Source organism: Neopelma chrysocephalum, unplaced genomic scaffold (genome assembly GCF_003984885.1).
Source record: "Neopelma chrysocephalum unplaced genomic scaffold, ASM398488v2 Primary Assembly neopelma1_24, whole genome shotgun sequence".
Taxonomy (NCBI): domain Eukaryota; kingdom Metazoa; phylum Chordata; class Aves; order Passeriformes; family Pipridae; genus Neopelma; species Neopelma chrysocephalum.
In genome coordinates, this window is record NW_020897693.1 from 6358159 (window position 1) to 6379720 (window position 21562).

A 21562-nucleotide genomic window follows, 5' to 3' on the forward strand; every position below is an offset into this window, starting at 1 on the left:
CTAGCATGTAAACCATGGCCTTCTTAAAGACTTTTATACCAGTCCCTCATAACTGCTTTTTAGGCCTCTGATCTCACATATCAGCATTGTCACACCTTTGCTGGTCCTTGGAAAGAAAACAGTTCATTACTTCTTGACATTCTTGTCTTCTCACTGTGTAATTTCATGATTTTAAATGTATTTATTTTGTGTTCCTTACTCCCTTTTGCCTTAATATACCACCTCTTCAGTTCACTTCTGGTTTGTATCTATTTTATAGGGACATGTTCTACTGAAGTACTGTACTTATCATGGCTTTGAGGGATAAAGAGACAAAGTGGGACCTTGTTATACTCTAATTTTGCACAAGTATGTCCCTTGATTTCATTAGGAAACACAACACGAAACTGATATGTTCAGTGGCTCACCAGCAGTCACTACAAGTATTTTAAAACTATGGTATAAAACATAAGTGTTCTCCAGTCTCCCTTTCTGATTAACCAGCTCTATGATCCTTCTCTCCATCCAAGGAGCTTCACAAGCTCCAGTTTGAATGCACTAAACAGTTTGAATTTATGAGTACAAACTGATGATGATATCTGGAGTCTGAAGTACATGAAAGGAAATTCCCATGGACTCGGTTCTGCCACATCCAAAACTCATCACTGGGTCACTACAAAACCTGTGCTTCCTACTTCTTGCGTCCATGTCCACACCTCAGACAGGGCAAGCCTCCGGCTTCCCTCATGCTGGTTTCTGTGCAGAGGACATGTGGGAGCCACGGCACACTCTCCCTGGCTGCTGAGCAGGATCCAAACTGTGATACCACCTACCAAAAAGCAGACGTGGGCTGAGAAAGAAAGCTCAAAAGCCCACTCACTTTGGACTTCAACTACAAAAAAAACGCAGCGTTCGCTCATTGCTGAGAAAGAAGACTTTTGTACGTCAAATGATTGCACTGATGCCTTCTTCAGAACCCTCCCACGGAGGATGGGGGCGGTCAGCACAGTGCAACTTTCAGAAAAATTTCAGATACCTGTGCTCCTAAATACTGTGTAAATGACAAAATGAAAGGATCCCCAAAAAGAAGTGACATCACTAGTGCAAAATAAGTACACTTACTCTTCCCTGCTCTGCCCCTGAAATGCTTTTGAGAATTTTCAATGGTGAAAGAACAGAAGGATTTTAGATCAAAACAATCCCAAGATTCAAAATCACCAACACTTTGATTCAAATAATTCACTGTTTTAACAGCACAAATCCTGCCTTCCTCATAATATTTTGATGCCTCTTTATTGCAAGACGTGGAAAATCAGGCCAATTCTTGTAAAAGAAGTGACATAAAAGATGGTCCTGACAGCAGCCCAGTGAAAGCAAACTGTTTCCTCCCATGTTTTCCCTTCATTCATAGTGAACAAAGAGAATTTTCTACCTCTCTCCTTCACAGATCTCCCTGAGGCAAAAAGAAGCTTGCATCAGCTCCTGAAAATAGTTGCATGATATTGCTGCTGAAACTGCTTCACATTTAGGTCAAACCTTGAAAAGAGCTTTAAAATGCAACCAGAGCTGAAAATGTTTTATGAGAGAACCGAAAGGTGTATCTTACACATTGAAATAAGGCACTAAGGAGACTGTGGAGAAGTCAAAGATTTCAAGTCACTGGAAAGCTAACTAATATTTTGTCTATGACTCTTGTAAGAATAGAGCAGTGCTATTGTGACAAGTGATTAAAAAAAATGAACTTTCAAAAGAACGAAGGTGCCTGGGAAATGCAGGTAGCTCTACGGTAAGTGCCCTCCGACAGGCAATGGGAGACAGCACAGTGGCAGTAAAAGGGAAAGCTGGAAAATAATGTGACAGTTCAACTCAGTCTGACAGAAGAAATTTAATCATCAAAGGCATTTAACTGTTCAGTATTTTAAAAAATAAGGGGGGGTATGATTACAAATGTAAAATATGCCTTCCCAAATTTTCTTTGCTGACTATTTGTTAATGCTAGTTTTACTGTCTTTTTGTTGTCAAACTCTTATCACACTTTCAGAGCTGTTCACAGGAGAGTACTGGTGTAGCGGGAATTTGGAAACTGAGCAGGTATTTATTCCTGTAACTGGCAGTCTGATAATGCTGATACAGGACTTCATAAAATTGAAATACACAAACAGCAAAAATATAACTAATATTTTAGCATTTTAAAACAACATTTGATTTCAGCCAGAAATTGTTCTCTTTCATTATAGATGCCTGAAAGCATTCTGCAGTCACTATGGAAGTTTTCTTATACTTTTGAATGAGTTTGTCTTATTGTTACACTGACAAGGCATAAAAAGTTTGCCATAATGTTGCCAAGACAAACCATTTTGGGTGTCTGTTGTGAACTACATAACACACAGGACTTGATACTAGAAGCTCCTTTAAGTTCAAACTAACTTGGTGCCTCTCTGCACAGCTTGTGTAACCAGGCATTGGATCAGTTCTGTAATACTTATTTTTAGGTTGTATTTGAACACTATATTTTTTTCCGGGTGACTGGTTGCACTGTAGTTTATCCTGGAGCTACCTCCTGATAACCCTGCATAGAAATAAAATTGCTGCTGTTACCAGTGTGCCCAGATAGTGGATTTGCAGGAGTGTGCTAAGGGGAATTGCTCCTGTTATCACTGTGGAACCGAGCGGGTGAACATGGCTCCTTCATGTTTGCTGGTAAATGACAGGTCTGGAATTCAGCTAAAAACTAAGGCAGGCGCCGGGTGGGTAGGGAGATCGGGATCAAATTAGAAAGGGAATCGTTTCCTCAGCAGGAGTATATTTTGTGACACAGCATCCCAGAAGTGACCACACTGTTTTACACATCCCTCCCTCCCCTCCCTCCCCTAAGCACAAAAACCTCAGCTTCTTTTATAAAAGGGAAAGGAGTGAAAGGTTTTGCCTACTGTATGCAGATATAATTTCAGCATTCAGCGTTGCCCTTTCATTTAAAATATCAAATTCTATTTTTATTCCCTGATTATCTAGCAGAATTCACCATGACCCAAGAGAGGTTAATTTTTTTACTGAGTATCCTATTGCCATGTGGCTTGGACAGAGGGGAATGTTGCTTCTCTTCATGTAGAAATTGAAATACAGAATTTTTCTGACTTATAATTAATTTCAACTGTATATTATCTGTTACTCTTTTTAAAGGCAAAGTATTGCTTACTATCAGAAATGTACAGTCCAAATAGGTATTCCTGAATGTTTTATTTTGGAAGTGTAAAGGTTTTTAAAATAAACAAAGGTAAATATTCAAATACATTTCATATTGCATCTGGTAGGAGTGGCTCCATACAACACAATATGGATGATGCAAATCCAGCAGTATATTTCTTTGAGACATAGAGTATAATATATAGACACTTCCGGATCTGGTCTTCTGTCATACATAACATTGTCTGACCCTTTTGTTATAATTTAAATCCAGCCTACTTTATTAATTATTAATATTTTATTTTGCTATATTGATTGTTCAAGTAAGAAAAAAAAGCAGTTAAAAACTACTGACTTGCGAACACTGCAAGACCCTAAAAACTGCAATGTCTGAGGATAAATACACATTTATTTTTTGAGAAAATGTGTTATTACCTGCAGTTGAATAAATGCAGAATGATCGTGCAATTAAATAGTCTGACTTGAAATTTAAAGCTGCAGACCATGATTTTCCTACACCCAGTTCTGCTTGAAATCTCTCACATCTTTAAAAAAATATAATTAGCTTTAGATTTCCCCACAATAAATAATACCAGAACATACCTTGTGCTACCAACCTGAATTTAAAAAAAAGTAAGAGGCCACCTCAGTGTTTTGAGTTCATGAGATCATCTTTCAGATACAAAGCCCTAACAGAGTTTTCCAGTCAGAAGGCATCAGGAAGGCTCTTCACTTATGGTAAACTTGGGTTTTAGCTTGACAGACCTCCTCCTCATTGTGCTTTTAGGGGACAATGTCATGGTGTCCATAATGCTCTTGTCCTCCTCCAGCTGCCTCGCAGTGCAAGAAGGGGTGGGCACTTTCACTGTGTTGCCAAATTTAGAGTAATCCACAGAGTATCGCCCATCTTCCTCTGCCACAATGGGCACAAACCTTTGGCCCCAGAGGATTTCGTCTGCCAGGTAGGAGGTTCTGGCTTGAGTGGTGATGCCTGTGGTCTCCACCACCCCTTCCAAGATGACAATGATTTCCAGGTCCTCGTGGTGGTGAAGGTTCATGGGGGAAATGTCATAGAGGGGGCTGTTCTTGTCTATCACGTGGTAGATGATGAGTGGGGAGACGAGGAAGATGCTGTTGCCCCCCACGGGGTTCTCCATCTGGATGTCGATCTGGTTGAGGGGCACCACCTCCCCCTCCAGGCTGGCGGTCTTCTTCACCACCTGCATGCGGATGGTGGCACTGATGATCATGCTCTTCCGGAGGTCGCCCACGCGCAGCATGAAGCAGAGCTTGCCCTCCCGCAGGGCGATGACCGCGTGTTTGCTGAAGATGAGGGTCTCGGCCCGTCGGTGGGCCTGCGAGGTCTTCATGAAGATGCAGCCCAGCATGATGGCGTTGATCACCAGCCCCACGATGTTCTGCACAATCAGCACCAGGATGGCGGCCGGGCACTCCTCCGTCACCATGCGCCCGCCAAAGCCGATCGTCACCTGCACCTCGATGGAGAAAAGGAAGGCGGAGGTGAAGGAGTGGATGCTGGTCACGCAGGGCACAAAGTTGGCTGGGGCACCCACCCCCTCCCCGGGGTCCCGCTGCAGCCGCGTGCTGTGGTCCAGGTCCCCGTGGGCGAAGGCGATGAGCCACCAGACCATGCCGAAGAGCAGCCAGGTGCAGAGGAAGGACATGGTGAAGATGAGCAGCGTGTGTGGCCACTTGAGGTCCACCAGCGTGGTGAAGACATCCTGGAGGAAGCGTCCCTGCTCCCGGATATTTTTGTGGGCCACATTGCAGGCGCCGTTCTTGCCCACGAAACGCGCCCGCCTCTCCCGCGCGCGGTACCGGGCGTGATCCGGCACATCCTCCGCCAGCCGGGTCAGCACGTACTCCTCGGGGATGATCCCCTTCCTCGAGAGCATGGCTCCCCGCCGCCGCTCCGCCGCTCAGCACCGCCCCGAGCACCGGGGGCGGGAGGGACCGTGTGTCTCTGTGTGTGTGTGTGTGTGTGAGTGCGGCGGGGACGGGGGGGCGGCCGCGCCCGGGGGCCGAGCGGGCGAACGGCGCCGCCGCAGCCCCCGCCGGAACCCGTCCTGGACCGTTCCCCGTGCGAGCTGGGGGCGTTCCTTTACCTTTTACCCCTCAGGGTGGTTTTTTTTTTCTTTTTATTTATTTATTTATTTATTTTTTTTCCCTGAGGAAGGGTTTCGTGCCGCGGTTTGTTTGTAAACATTTGATCCAGGATGGATTTACTCCCCCAGCTGCCTTCCATTAACAGGGGGCTGCTTTGTGCGATGCTGTGGCTTCGGGTCAGGTGATTACTCCGTGAAATACAAAAAAGAAAGACAGAAAAGAAAAGGTACTGGGCAGTTTTTTAAAACGAATTTTTAATATTAATAATAATAATAATAATAATAAAAATTCCTGAAATTCACCTGCACGTTTTTCTTTAAAAAGAGGAAAGTGTTCATCTAATAAATCGGGCAGTTGGTGGCAGGAAATTTGCTTCAAGAAGCTAAATCCAAGGATATAATGGTTACACAGAGACCTGGAAATAAAGGGGCTGAATCCCACTTCTAGAATTTGCTTGAAGAAGCTAAATCCAAGGATGTAATGGTTAAACACAGACCTGGAACTAAAGGGGCTCAATCCCACTTATAAAATTTTCTAGAGTTATTTAGACTAAACAAGGATTTTTTTTTTTTTTTTTTTAATAAAGGAGCCCATAAAATTATGTGAGCTATGGCTGCTCAGGAAAATGTCTACAGTCCAAATAGAAGTAAAAATTGCAATAAAAATGATCCAACTGCAAAGGGTTAACCCCCCGTGACATGAACTTCCAGAGGGGTATATCCTCGGAAGAGGCAACAAAAGGAGGCAGGAAGGTAGAACCCATCTATGGCACTATGATGTCTCTGTGGGTGTAAATACAGACATGTGCATGCCTGAAAGGATGTATCTTCCTGACAAGATGCATTATTCAGAAACATTCTGATCTGACTTCTCCGTTGTGTAAACAGCAATATTCTCGTCCATGTGTTTACTTACTCTAATTTCAATATTTTGTTTCTATTTCAGTTTAGACACCAACATTGTAGAATTGCTAAAACATCCCAGGATTTTTTAGCAATTAGCAATCCTGGATAAGGGGTTTTTCTTTAGACCCAGTGGATTTGTGATTATTTTTTTTTCTAATTGCACGTGTCCATGGACTTTCCCTTCAGTTTTGGCTCTGAGTGCTGTGATACACACTGTAAACAGCTATTGGCACTGATTCCCTGGGCAAGGCAATTGTCCAGTTGATATCTGGGAGTCAGGCAGTTGGGGTCGAAATTAACTTTCACCACCTACAGCTACTTAAAGCGGCCCACCTAGGGATTTCAGACTAGTATTTTGAAGTAATCACTGAGCAGTCTGAGCAGTTGTTATCGGTCTTGCAATTAAACGCTTACTTTAGACTATTTCTACTTTTTATACATGAATAGTTGCATGTCCTTGCATACATCCATTCCTTTTAGAGGGTCCAGTTTCCCAATACTGCATGATTTCTCCTATTCTAGTTAATCTTTCTTGCTTCTTTGATAAATAAAACCAGAAAAGCAACATGTGGCTCCCAGGACACTGAGTGTAGCCAAAGGTGTTTCCCCTTTCTCTGTATCACTTTGCTTGGCTCTTTTTGTGTGCTTACTGTGAATATGTCACCTGCACCTACACTTTTAGTTTTATACATAAATCATGCCAAGCACATGATTTATATATACAGTTTAATTTTTTTAAAAGTTTGTTTTTTTTTTAAATACTTTTTTTCCTAAAGATTTAAAAAAACCCCAAAACAACCCAAAAGGATGCAGTAATTTGAAGATTTACTTGTCAAAATGTAGTTCTCTGGCTGATAGCAGCTCATACTTCCAGCATTTTGCGGTGAGCTTGAGGAGGCCGTATAACACCATGCAGTTCGCAGGCAACATTTCACACTCTTTTGCAAAGATGGCCATAGGGATTCAAGAGGTAGTCCTGACTTCTGTGCCGTTTTTCCGTACTCTTTTCTAGCCGTGGGCTTATTCTGTACCTTTTCCTCCAGGGGGCGGTACCTCCATGAATGTAGAATGGATAAAAACTTGTGGGGGGAGTGTTTTAAAGGGAAGAGTAAACCGCTGCACCGCCTGGTGCTAGGAACTACCCACGGAGCCCGCTACAGCCAGGGATATGGCACGAACACATTCACTGTGTTGGTTTTAGGAATCCTGAACTCTATAGAACTAGAATGGTGTTTCCTTGTTCCCACTTCTTTATTGGGACTATCACTGGCTACTTCTTTTTCTCTACTTCAGCACTTAGGGGCTGAGATGGGATAGCAAAGCAAGTGGCTTCTGCTGAGGAATTTCTAGACCAGAATAAAAAGAAGCCCTGTCGTTGGGGATCAAGTGGCAGGTACTTAAAAGAAAAGAGTGACAGATCTTCTGAGTGAGCCAACATAGTTGTGTTAAGAGCTCCTGAACAAATTAGGCTCCCAGGAATGAACAATCCCACTCTGTAATATTGAATCACAGGGGGTAAGTTTTTCAAACCAAAAATAGGTTTTACATTTCAAAACTCCCTCTACCCCAATTTATCCTAATTTTAATGGCTATGAGATCTTAGGATAATTGTTAAATTAAAATCTAGCTGTTGCCATGGTATTACTCTGCCGTTAGAAGCAGAGTAAGGCTACAAAGGCTTCCCTTGGAAATCAGAACATGATGAAATGGCCACATTAAGACAGGGGAATAAATGCTATAAAGGTTTTCATATAATGGAAGCATTTATAGAAAGGAAGCAAAAAAAATCCTGGTTACATCTCCATGGGCAGTTTATCCCACGAATACCTTTGGGACTGAACTGAGTCCCATCCCAGAGGAGAACTGAAAGTCAGGCCATGGCTGCTCCTGTGCTTTCTTGCAGCCATTTCAGTACAGCCCTTTGCTTAGCAATGCTTCATTGCCATGAAAACACATATGAGCCTGATTCAGTAGCAACTTCTGGACTGCCTATCTTGAGGCAACAAGGTTTATTGACTTGGATAAACACAGCGAGCCTCCCACCATAGAAAAGCATTCTTGGGTATTGCTTCAGATCACGGTTGAGACTCTAACCCTTTGGAGTTAGGGGCAGAAAATCCCTGGGACTTGGTCCCATATCAAGAAGACCAGATAAAACATGCTGAGGAAATGTCAAGTGTGTCCTGTTCAAGTGGCAGCTGAGACTCTCCCTGTTCACACGTATTTATTCAATATTGTGGTACCATGAAAAGATATAAAATCGTTGAATATGAACCAACTCACCCTACTCTTCTACAATACTGCTTTTGTGAAATATGTCCCATTTAAAATGGAAACATATGACACTTGTACTGTGAGTTCTAATTTCTTAATACTGCGAGATATAGCACAGTCACATATGCTGTGTCCTTTACTCCCCTGCTTTCCCTTCTGGGTAAGGTTGTCAGAAGCTTGTAGAATAGGAGCTAGTCCAAATTGCAGTGTCAAATCCCAGGCACTTAATTAAAAGCATATGAAGTCTCACTTCTCTGCATCTCTCCTCTTTCCATTAGGATTTGGGATCTTCCACAGATGGCTGCAAAACCTCTGAGGATTTCTCTCTGCAGCATGAGTTTGAGCTGAACTGCAGAGTGGTGTTTTCCTAAGTCTTTACAGGATGACATCCTGCCTTGAACCAGTACTGGGAAATTAGGAGACAGCATACACAGTAGCTGTATTAGAAACCTGCTCTGTGCCCTTAAAAGGATAGTCACCTGTCTCCCATTTGCTCTTACTCTGCCCTAATGGAAGCCTGGTATCCCAGAGTAAAACCACACAAATAGTTCTGCAGCCATTTTTTCTGGGACATTGCCCAGCAAATGATTCCCTGGAGGAGGAGATATCTTCCAGCTGCCCATTTTCTCTCTTTAAGTGTAGTAGGCAATGTCAGAGCTCATGCATTTAATCTGCATAACCATATCCTACACCTCCCTACTTTTAACACTGCTCATACACCAGTGACCTGCCCTTTGTTATTGCCCAAATAACAGCAGGCAAATGCTGCAAATCCTCTGCTGTGGCACTGGTAACACTACTTAAACAGCAACAACAGTTCTTCAGTTTTCCTTGCTCTCTGCGGCAGTGTTAGAAGTAATGCATTAAAATATCATATATCCCATGAGAACATCAAGCTGTCTCTTTGTAGAAAATGAAGCCTTTAAAAACACCTTCCAAATTAATTGAGCAGATTAAAGAGACAAAAAAAGAGTTCTCCAAAGTGTCAGGAATTCTTCAAAAAGGGGAGGATGACAACAAGAAAAAGTATGTAAAGGCAAAGTTGCTGTATAAAGAATAAGAGTGAAAAATGCACTGCAGCCTTCCATTGGGTTATTGACATTTTAACCCCCTAGCAATGAAAAAAACCTGAAATGATTCTCACAGGGCAGAGATGAGTAGCCATCTAGCCATATTAGGATACTTTCAGTGGTTAAAAATTATCCTAATAAGTATATATAATACAATTCTAAGGATCACAGTGAATCCAGAAACAGCATGACAGTGGGTGAAATATGTGAAAAGAGGAGACGATGAGTCAAGTTCTTATGGCTCTGAGCTACAGTGAAAGGTTTAATACTGTTTATTTACCAGACTTGGAGGGATAATTTCCAGATGAATTGGTACGTCTGCACTGGTCTGGAAACAGTGTGCATTAAACACTGATACTTTATCACAGCCTGCCTCCTCTCAGCTTCTTCACAGTTTGGGAAAGAGTCTGCCTCAATCCTGCTTGGAATCAGTATTCTATGGGCATAGAGATGGAATCAGATTGTGACTAATTTCTAGAAGGTATTAGAGAGTCTAAGACAACACAGGCACTATCAATAAACCACAATATAAAAAATGTTTTATAGATTTTATATTTGGATATTAAAGCTTTACAAAGTCGTATGATTGAAAGAGATACAAGCTTTTGAGAAATACCTTTGGTATATAATTTTTCCTTCTGCATTTAGTAAGTCACGAGCGTTATTTACAGTAGGGCTATGACACATTAAAAAAATAACATGTTCATAAATGACAGGAGAGGTTGGAGAGTTACATAAAAACTCCATGCTGGCTATGTTTGTTTGGTGTGTATCCTGTTGCACTTCACCCATGTAGTTTTTCTCAACTATATTTCACGGTTCTTTGGTAGCAAATAAAAAGAAGAGTAGTTGTATACAAAAAAGTAAAGTACACAGATAATTCATTAATGCTTTAGATGGAGAAAAATGGCTCATTTTATTAAAAAAGGAAAAGCTCAATTTATTATGAAATAATATTTATTTACAGGTATTTTACATTTATAGAAAATAATACAATTGTAATCTAAAATTTTTTTTTTTTTTTACTACTTATCTGCTTGTACAAAAGAAGCAAAGACACTGTCTTCTTGTTCTAGCAGAACCTCTGGCTTGTCATATTCCAAAATCACACCTCTCTTCATTACGATAACCAAATCTGCATTGAGAATCGTGTTCACACGGTGCTGAAAAACAAATAAGCAAAATGCCAGGTCAGTGTATCTATCCCAATATATTCCAAGATAAGACAGACTTCCAGAAATTAGTTTTCGTATCAAGTTCAAGTCTTATTCAGGCTACTTATCCTACTTTTCATCCTTATTTACTGTGCAAATACTGCAGATAAGTATACACACCAAGGGCCATGTGGGTATTCAAGTATCTAAACAGCACACAGGTACTTCAGTATGAAGAGTCCTATGAGTCCACACTAGAATGTCCTCAGCCCAGTGTCCTGCCACCAAGTGCTGCCACAGGACAGTGGCCAGGCAGAGTAGAACAGGGCAAGCAAGTGTGGTACTGCATGTGGGAATTCTCCCAGTCCTGGGTTACTTCTAGGTCAGGGAGCGTTCTTGAGCTTGATGTGGTTTGTGCATTTGTAAAACCAAATAGATCATTTTTCTAAGACTTTGCCCATGTCTTCTCTTGAGCTTTCATAAATATTTTGCATCTGTATCCTTTGGAAAAGATTTTTCTACACTTCCACCCCACTGTATGAACAAGTACTCCCTCATTTTGTGTGCTCTGGGCCTTGTTGCTCAGAGCTTCATCTAATGCCCCTTGACTCATGACTTTGCAGACCTCTCTCACATGTCCTTACATTGTCCTTCTTCCAGAAAGAAGAGCCCCAGCCTACTCAGCTGCTCCCCTTTTGGAGCAATTCTAGCACCTCCAATCATACTTGTGTTTCTCAACATTTTTCAGCTGTAATGTGTTGTTCTGGGAACGAGGAGGCTGGAACCACACACAATATTCAAGGTATACGTGAACTATGGACTTATACAGTGGTATTTTGTTTTCTTTTTTTTGTTCCCTCCCCTTTTCCTAGTAAGCCCTAACTTAATTGATTGATTAATTTTATTAGCAAGAAACCTCCCCATTTTTTTCCAGTGAAACCAATTACTTCAACTTTTCTGCAATAACGTTATCTTTCATGAATCGATCATCAAATAGCCCTGTAAACTGACTGACATCTTGCTCTTGGTGTGTTTCATGGATTATTTATTACTTTTTATGGCTCACAGACACTGCTCTCTTTTTGTTTTCTTTTGTCTTCACATGTAACATGCCATTTTGATAATTTCTCTTTTCTTTATTTGGCTATGAGTTCAGCTTTTACAAGAATGCCTTCTTGTTTTTAAGAATCTTTTTTATTTGTTTAACCATACCACTGTCTTTCTATCCTTACTCAAGTATTTCCTTATAAATAGCATGCATTGTTTCTTTTTTCAAAATAAAATCCTTCAGTAATTTCCAAAATGTCTGTCAGACATTCAATTTTCTTTGCTGCTTCCTTTAGCTTTTTTTTCATCATTTTTTTTGGGTTTTGTTTTTTTGCAAGCCTACCCATATTGACAGAATTCCACTTTTTAACATTGAGTGTAACTGCACGGAATTTTTGGGGTCTGCATTACTCCTGCAGGGATATTTAATCTCAGAATACTGTGGTTGCTGTTACACAGTCGCTTTTTACCTATAAGGGTCTTTATCAGGTTTTGGGCACCCTCTGTACAGAAGCAGCTCTTGTATTTCCTTCTGTGGCTGCTTAGCCAGATGTTCCATAAAATAATCACTGATGGCATCTACAAATCTCATTTCTGCTGCAGTTTCTGTGACATTTATCCAGTCCACAGGCAGTGGGAGGGAACTGAAATATCACATTCCCGTTGAACTTGTTGCCCTTGTTGTCTGATCTCTTTCAGTATAACACAGTCAGAGCTGCCGTTGTGGTAACCCAGCAGGTAACACAGAAGATAATACAGGGCCAATACTATAACTCTTCCCATTACTGTTCTTCCTTAACACAATTTAGGAATATATGGTTTTCTCTGGAAAAAGCAAACAAACAAAAACAACCAACCAACCCTCCCAACTCCCAAAAGAACAACCCAAACAAAAAAAGGCCAAAACTACTACCCGATACCCCCTAAAACAATGTCATGATTCTGCTATAGAATGTTTTGTCTACAAACCCACCTGCTGTAAACCACATTTACAATTGGAAGAAAAAACATTAAAAGTGAGTTTATTCCAAGTTGTCATTTGTTTGAACTGTACAGTTTAAAACTCACTAAGAGAGTAAAAAACTAATAAATCTGTCCCCAAACAAACTGAAAAAGATACACAAATGCAGAATGCAGTGCAACTCTGAATTTTCATGCAGAGAAATCAGGAAATTTCGTGCTTATGGTTCCTTTGCTTTTTTATAATGACACACTGAATGGATACCATAAGATAAATCAGGTTTTCTATGATACGTGTGCTAGGTGAGATTAAATGATGCTCAAAGATTCCTGAGCACAGATTTCTTGATTCAATTTTTAAGTGTTAAGAAGCATACTGACTTTATTTTACCTCCCTGAAATATGTGTATTTTTTTACTTGTCCTTAATTAAATAATTATTTTAGCTTGATGAAACTTTTTCTTAGATTTCACAGTAGTCAAAGCATATGGTATTTTAAATTAGCCTAAAATGGGTAACAGAAGACAGACTACATACACAGATTAGGAGCCTTTACAGGCAATCTCACTTAGCATCACACAGCACATTTAGGAAGCTGCTATTATGAATGTAAGTAAGAAAGTAGTTTAAATTGGAAAGGAAAGCTTACATTTAAAAACCACTTGAAAAAAAGATTAATGGCCAAATTAGCATATTTATTAACATTGACAAGAACTGACTAATGGGGCATTTCTGATTCTTGTTTGCCTTAGAATAGCAGCAGAGACTGTACTTACTGCTATTGTAACCACAGTACGGTCAGCAAATGCAGTCATGACCACCTTCTGGAGTATGTTCTCCTATGGAAAGAAGAATATTTTATGCTTTTCAAACAACAGAATTTACATGATAGACACAGACAATAAGAAGGCCTAAGTAACCACTGATTATTCCATGCTTTTATTGATCTTGCACCACAGAAATGAAAAATTAACTGCATGCCAGAACGAAGCCAGAGCCTGGTCTCCAGTTAGACAGCCCTGCTCCCCTGCTACTCCCACTGCCTCTGGGGTTCAGAGGACACAAGAGCTGTGCTCTGGCCCTCAAAACTCCTGCTCTCCTGACCAGGTTTACAGTGGGGAAATCCAAGGTGAATTCAGGGTGCTGCGAGGCTGCAACTATGCTGGCACTCAGTAGTGTGTTCTTCTCCCCACTGCAAGTCCAGGAATGTTCCAGCACACTGGGAACATCTAACACCAAGGGCTGACAGAGATAAACAAGGGAGTGTGCTGTACCTGGCATATTTAACAGTGGAGATGATATTTAAGATGGTCTTAACATACATAGCTCTCACTCAACAAGTACTCATCCTTTGCTATGTAGGAGACGTTGCATACCAAACTGCCTAGAAGTGTCACTAACACAGATACTTTCATTTGGTGTTATCTGTTCTTTAGATAAGTATTTCAAGGTAGGAACTCTATTCTTAATGTGTCAAAATCCAAAATGTGTTTTAACTGGGCTGCATACAGTAGAATTCCCAACCCTACCGACAACTTAACATTTTACTGAACTAAAAATTGTAGCTGTTGTAAACCATCCCACCCCAAATATTTTCTTTACTTATAGCAGGAAGGAGACTGAAACCTTTATTGTAGCAACCTAACAGATGGAAAAAAATCCTAAAAACGTACCATTCTATTTGGTTAAAATCCAGTCACTGCATTATTATTGAGTGGTTTAACATCTGCCCAGCAACTCCAGACAATTAATGCAATAATCTAGTATGTCTTTTCTGTGACTCTGTTTATTTCCTTGACTCTACTTTCAAGTCTTTTAACTTCCTGACGTGTCCTGTCCACCCTGCTGGGGAAATTTGTTGCTTGCCCATTTACCTTTCACTGACAGTTCCAGCTGACCTTCCAAAGCTTTGTTTACTTTAGAAACTGCCAATTAAAATAACCTGCTTCATTTTCCTAATGCAAGCAGTTCCGCAATATCTATTAAATTCATAGTAAAATGGTTTGAAAGGTCTTTGGATTTGTTAGCAATGACTCCCAATCACGTGGACTTGTGAACACATCTGCACTAAATATGGCATAAGCATACTAGAGAGTAGATAGGATTGCTTTCTACCTTTTCTTCACATGTTGTCAGTTGTCTCTCCTTCAAGGAAAACAAGAAATCAGAAACACTCTAAACTCACCGTTGCCATGTCAATAGATGCTGTGGCTTCATCCATGATGAAGATGCTCGTCTTCCGCACAAAAGCCCTTGCCAGGCAGAACAGCTGCCTTTGGCCCTGGCTAAAGTTTTCACCCCCTTCTGTGACTATAGCATCTGGAAATGATACAACAAAAACAGTATTTATACTGTGTGTGTGTACGAGAAGGTCAGATCAGAACAGAGCACGTGCTTGGAAAATAATGTCTCACTTTCAGCACAAAGTAATATTTCCTCAGTCTACAGCTGTTGGTGATGTTATTTTACCTGTTTATTTCCATTGTTCAAAACAACCTGTACTTTTGTCTCACTATATTCTTTATATCTGTTAGATATCAAAGTAGCTAAGGATGTTTAAGAGTGAGTTTCTACGGAACTCTATGACACGGCACCTCCCTATCAAAGCAGCATCCATCAATTCTTTACCCTAAGGATGTGTAATTTAGGATTATACATTTTAAGGGATTTTATTGATGGTTCATTTGTTTGTTTGTTTGTTTGTTTTGTTTTGTTTTTTTTTTCATGGCCAAATGATTCACACCTTTAAGCTTTTGAAATCTTCCTCCCTGGACATGACTATGGGAAAATAAAAAAAAAAAAACATGTTCTAGATAACACCTGACTTGTTGACACCTTATTTGCATTTAAGAGACCCACAAACCTAAATACTTCATAATGAAGACATACCCACTGATTTGAAAAGAAAGAGGATTCTGCTCCACAGCTACAGTTGATAAAGCAGTTACATGGCTGTAGGACCTTTGACTCCAGCCAAGCACTTTTTGTCACCTTCCATAAACCTAAAAAGCTCTTTCTTCATCAACTACCCTTTTAATAAATAGATGTGAAAAAGGAATGTTGTGAATACTGGAAACAATATTCTCAAAAGGAAGTCTTATTACCTAGACCCCCAGGTAGTGCTTTCACCACATGCTTGAGCTGTGCTATTTCCAGTGCTTCCCACAGCATGCTGTCAGTGCATTTCTTCTCAGGGTCCAAGTTAAACCTACAGTCACGGGTAATTCAAGAACATCAGTCAATAGAAACTTCTGCAATGGATTTCTTCTTTTAGTGTGCTTAGAAACAAATTTACACCAATGTGATTAAGAAGAAAATTTGACACTTTCAGTTGAGCAGAAAGAAAAAAGCTTCCTGTTTTGCAGATATCTTTATGGTTTTATAATTTATTTTGTTCTGAATAAACTAAAGAAATTCTCATGTTTTACTGGAAAAACCTATGACTATACTCAAGTTTAAATTAACACTAATTTTTTAACAAAGGGCAAAAATCTACCCTCTCTCCTTTTAAATCCAGTGTCTCTTTGTTTTTCACTCCTACAGAAACCTTAACAGAATAATCAAGTTTCATACTGCATTATGAAATGCAAGTCTTTACTGCAAATTAGCAAATCTTGCATTTATGAATAGATGAACATTATTTTAGCTTGCTGTGGCCCAGAAACGATAGCAACAAATGTGAATCTCATGTTACATTAGTATATGGAATGATAATAAAAGATTCAATGGTGCATAACACTGTATTTTTATGTTTTACTCTTGCTGTATGTGTTGTGAATGACAGATGCTGGCCTAAATAAATTTTTTAATAGGTTAATTAGCACAACAAAGGTATACAATCACATCATCTTCTTGATGAGAATGAATTGTGCTCTATTCAGGCACGTTCAGGAGATAACCATGAGATCTGTATTAGCATGGAGTCAGCAAACCACAGAAACCTGTATCATTTTCAGTGAACTCTAATGACTTATGTAGAAACTACAACTGCAGGTGATATAACTGTGCACTGAGGATGGTACTGTTCTTTTCCCTAGGTAAATGCCATGGACATAGGGAAGGATATTTGCTGGAAACTGTGGAATTTTTGCCATTGTTTCTACTGCAACCTCTTCTCAGAGAATTAGGAAGAGAACAAAAAAAACCCCACCAGGAACTAAGGTGTTTGGTGTCACAGATGAGAGACCAGCTCAAAGACTAGAGAAGAAACATGGATAAAATAGACCAGTCTCCCAGTACTTCTCATATTCTATTGCTTTCCCTCTGTCTACATCATTTGGTAGTCTGCATTTTTTCCATCTCCTATTTTAAGACAGATAGATCAAAACAGGGTGAGTGAAAACGACAGACAGAAGGCAGCGATCCTCCCTACTCCAACTGAGGACACTGGAATTGAACAGCTGGGCATAAAAGTAATTATATAGTTAAATTAGCATATATAATTCATATTATATGACATATAAGCAATTACCTATTGCTTTATTTATTGATGGTGCTTAATACTTACCGGATTGTTCCACTGAATAAAATAGGATCTTGGAGAATGATTGACAGCCTGGATCTTAACGTCTGTAAGGGGAGCTTAGCAATATCTATACCATCGATGATAATCCTTCCTATTCAAAAGAAAATGGACAGTCTGTTTATTGTGCCACACAGCTGCTGGCAAAGACACGGCTCACTTCTAGGCTGAAATGCAATACAGCAGGAACAGGCCCTGTATCACATATCCCCTTCACTAATGAAACATGCTTTGGCTAAGCAGCAAACACAACTGCCCGGAGACTCAGCTGCAGCTGGAAAGAACACGAAGTATACCTGTAGTATCTTATGAATGATTAGACACACTGCTTAACTGCTTGACCAATATAAACATTTATCTAACAATAAGGTCAGACTTTACTTCAATCAGGGACTAATTACTGGGGGCAACAAGCGTTTCAGAAAGCCAAATTACTGTTGAGCACTATGAAATTGTATCTCCAAGTACAACTGTCTGGCTCCGCATAAGGGCTCTGTGGGTGATGTGGTTGGGAAACGGGCTAACATCTTTTTGAGATGCACTCCGTGAATGCATGGCCATGGACATGGCACACAGAGCAGGAAATATGGCAGGAAATTCCAGGGCAGCAGGCCAAACTGCAACCCCCAGTTGCTGACTTTTCTGGGCCCAGCAGATCCCATCTGTGCCTTGGATCTTTCTTTGTGCTTGGACACTTTTCCCTTTTATGCTTTCCTTCCACTGTTGTGATTTAACAGCACAAAAGGCTGTCATATGTCACTCTTGGACTTTTGCTTCTGTCAAGTAGAATTTTTATTGATCCAGCTTAGGAATGGCACAGCTGTTAGGTGACAGATGACATTGGATTTAAACAGGGCCAGAAAGTGTGTCCTGCAGATTCAAAACCCACACTTCAGAGCTGCTGATGTTAAGAAGGCGGCTACCAAAGCACCTTCAGGTACTAAGCTTGACTGATACACAAAAATGTAATCTTACCCTCAAAAGTGTCAACCATTCTGAAAAATGCAAGAGAGAAGGAGGATTTTCCACTGCCTGTTCGGCCGCAGATCCCAATCTGTGACACAGAAAGCAGATGAACATCAGGCAAGAAGAAATGGATAATGTCTGTACTTGACACTTCAGAGGAGTCGGTGGAGGAGCTGTTCTGATCCACATGATCCTCTTGGCATCCTGACAGGTCAGTCAAACCGAACTGGCTATAACAGAATCACTACATTTGCTTTTTGTCTTTAGGGGTCTGAGCATTTAAGGATAAATCGAGGCCAGTCCTATATACAGGAACAATAGGAGAGCAGTAATGATGGGGATAAAGGCAAGAGAGTCACATGAGAAAGATGAAAAATAGGTCTAGCGCAGTAAGAGCTCACTGTCACTTCTTCTGGCACAGTTTGCTGATGGCAGAGCACTGGGATACTGAGGGGGGGTGTATGCTTAAACATACCAAGCTAACAATCCAATCCCCCAGACCCCTTTTCAGTCCACTTCATTCTTTGAGAGAAAAAACCCACTGTAATTCAGTCATCAAAACATTCTGTGGTATGTTTTTTAACTCTGATTTATGTGATGTGCCAGTATAAAAAGCTTCTCAGAATTATTGCAGTTCTTTACCTTTTGTCCAGGTGAGATGTGGGCATTGACGTGCTTTAGCACTGGCTTTAAGTTGCTGTCATATCGGACACTGAGGTTCTGGATTTGGATTTCCCCTCTGTCTGGCCAGTTCTGGGGAATCTGTGAGGAAGCTGTACCAGGACCACAGTGGCAGGAGGGAAAAAAAAATTAAAAAATCAACCCTCTTGTGATAAATTAATTGGTCCATTAAGTGATTTACCACAATTTCCATGGTAATACACTACAGAATCATTAAAATTTCAGAAAGCTCATTCTGCATGCTGCACAAAACTGCACTTACAAAGGAGCCCTTCGTAATTTTCAGCTTCTGTTTTGAGAAGGCCATTGATTCTTTTCACTGCACCCAGCTGGATCTCCATGTCAGCCAGGTTACGAACCATCCAATTCAGATAGTTAGACACCTGATGCAAAGCAAATACATGACTAAATTCCAGATTTTTAGTAGTTTGCATCATTTGACCAGCATGCAGTTTATATTCCTACACAGGAACGCCTCAATAAGTGGAAGGTTGTGAACAAACTGTATGGTGCACATCAACAGGGAGGCAACAATGACTAAAGGTTAAATTTCCTAACTGCAGTGCACAGATACTTTGGTACTATGGAGATCTATCTACATCCACAGAAAAGAGGGGGGAAACAATTAAGACAGGTGACAAGACATCATTTTGGTAACATAAGGTTTGACAATCTAGAATGATGTGCCAGGGCATAATTACAATTGATGCATTGAAAATGTATTCTTCACAATGCAAGACAACATAAAAATTATGAAGCAAATTGGCCATGTTTTGTTGACATATTTGAACTAACACCTTGATATGCATTTTATCTAAAAACTGAAGGAAACATACACTCAAATATGTCAAGCATTAAATGTGAACTGATGTAAGCACATGGTTTCAGTGATGTTACAGTACCCACTATAGATGTACAGACACCTTCAATCTTCCTGTTCATCTTTGTGCCCTGAAGAATTACAAAAAAATGTTTGGGAGAGACAGAAAGGGTCCCGAGATTCTTACCATAAGAGCATAGGTTAGTCCCAAGCCTACAAGTCCTGAAGTGAGTTTATTATACAGGCAACTGGTAATAGAAGTGACAGCTGCTATGAGTACCACACATGCTCCAATGTACTCCTGAAGGAATATGAATAAGCTCCATCACTATAAGTCTACAAAGGATCAAAACATTCTCATAACTTAGCATATCAAATAACAAAGCCATTGCATATTTTGAAATACAGGCCAAAAACCCCATGTAACTCCATACAGACCCTGCCTAGGAAACCATTCTTACTGCCTTTAGTGGGGCCATGATGTTTGAAAATGCTATTGTAACAATACTCCTAATCTTCATCTGGAGAAGTCAACACAGGTATCTTAAGCATGTAATGGAGGTGGTTGAAACCTTGCAGCTGATGTTACCTGGGATAGGAGGGAAATGTTCACGTGGTCCCATCTGTGAGCAGATCCTCTCTCTGTGGCTGATGATGAACCACTGGTAGGCTCAGCTGTTGCTGCTGAATTGCTACCATCCATATTTTTTCAAACAAGCTGTTCTTGCACAGCATGTACCTGTTAGTTGGACTATGTCCACCCATAATGGGCTTTTGCTGCTTGAAGTTAAATCACTGGTGATTTGACTTCCCCCAGACAGTTCTTTGAGTAAAATCGGGTAACAGACTAGAGAACAAACTCTGTAGGAGGGAAACTGTCACTTGTCTATGTTTGTACTGTTTAGTGATATAGGCATTGATCAGAATTAGGGACTTCGGGTGGTCTAGGTCTGAACATATAAAAGGATAATAACACTTTATTTAAGTCATACTCAATACCTGAACTTAAGTAGCAACAGGTGCCAGAAAAAATGGCACGAAAGTTGAATTAACATACGTTTATTACGTACAAACGGAGTCCATGTTACCAGAACAGCGGTACAACGTCTGCATCTAAAAATCTGATACCACCATCCACAATATAAAATTCCTTGGTTTGTGTCTTGGAGAATTATTTTTAATAAACCATTTCTCATGCCAGGCCACTTAACTGAGCAGGAAACAGGCCACAGAATATGTTTGGGATTCTTCAGACGACCCCAAAACAGGCACAAACCTATCTACAACCTTCTGCTCATTCAGAGAGCTTCCGAGTAGAAATATTCCTAGGGAGCCATAAGGCGGGGACCTGCTGACATTGACTGATATGGTTCCTTCCACAATGGCATCCTGGCTGGTGCCACTGCTCAACTAGCTCTGATCACTCTTCACACACAGAGGAGCCAATGTGACCTATAAAAACTATTCTTGTCTTGGAAAAACAGCTGCAAGCTATAAGGGAAAATTCATACTCCATTCAGGTTCCAGGATGGGTTTGGCACGTGCTCATTACAGTCAGAGAGACACAGAGGGCAAAGGTATAGCTTTGAAACCCCGATGAGGCTGTTGGATTCCTTGGAACAAAGTCAAAAATTCATTGTGTACACTCAGTAATTAATGTACTTGCCATGCGAACTTCCAGCCAGCGATTGGCAGCTGTAAGGAAAAGGGAAGCAATGTTGTTGGAATCTGTGTATTCGAGAAGTTTTTGTCGAAATTTGGCTTCATACCTAAAAAAAAGAATTAAAAAAAAGAAAGAAAATAAAAGACAGGAAAGGAGAAGAATGAAGAAAGACAAGAGAAAGACAAGAGAAAGACAAGAGAAAGACAAGAGA

The 21562-nt window shown here is 40.4% G+C and overlaps 2 protein-coding genes across 2 annotated transcripts in view; both read right to left on the reverse strand.

Moving 5' to 3' along the window:
* Positions 1–2762: 2762 nt before the first annotated feature.
* KCNJ11 (potassium voltage-gated channel subfamily J member 11) lies at positions 2763–5172 on the reverse strand. Its single transcript, XM_027701263.1, has one exon. The coding sequence runs from the start codon at positions 5076–5078 to the stop codon at positions 3879–3881; it is 1200 nt and encodes a 399-aa protein (XP_027557064.1). The 5' UTR covers positions 5079–5172; the 3' UTR covers positions 2763–3878.
* Positions 5173–10074: 4902 nt separating this feature from the next.
* Positions 10075–21562, reverse strand: part of ABCC8 (ATP binding cassette subfamily C member 8) — an 81398-nt gene continuing 69910 nt past the window's right edge. Inside the window, exons 28-37 of the mRNA XM_027674205.1 lie at positions 21355–21457; positions 19876–19989; positions 19131–19251; positions 18830–18960; positions 18197–18275; positions 17207–17315; positions 15804–15907; positions 14885–15018; positions 13476–13538; positions 10075–10701 (exon numbers count right to left, since the gene is read on the reverse strand). Of these exons, the coding sequence (XP_027530006.1) occupies positions 10564–10701; positions 13476–13538; positions 14885–15018; positions 15804–15907; positions 17207–17315; positions 18197–18275; positions 18830–18960; positions 19131–19251; positions 19876–19989; positions 21355–21457 (1096 nt within the window). The 3' untranslated portion in view covers positions 10075–10563. The remainder of the gene's footprint in view (positions 10702–13475; positions 13539–14884; positions 15019–15803; positions 15908–17206; positions 17316–18196; positions 18276–18829; positions 18961–19130; positions 19252–19875; positions 19990–21354; positions 21458–21562) is intronic.

What these genes read in the sequence shown, in the direction of transcription:
- KCNJ11 (XM_027701263.1), bottom strand. Translation starts at nt 5,078, where the DNA reads ATGCTCTCGAGGAAGGGGATCATCCCCGAGGAGTACGTGCTGACCCGG.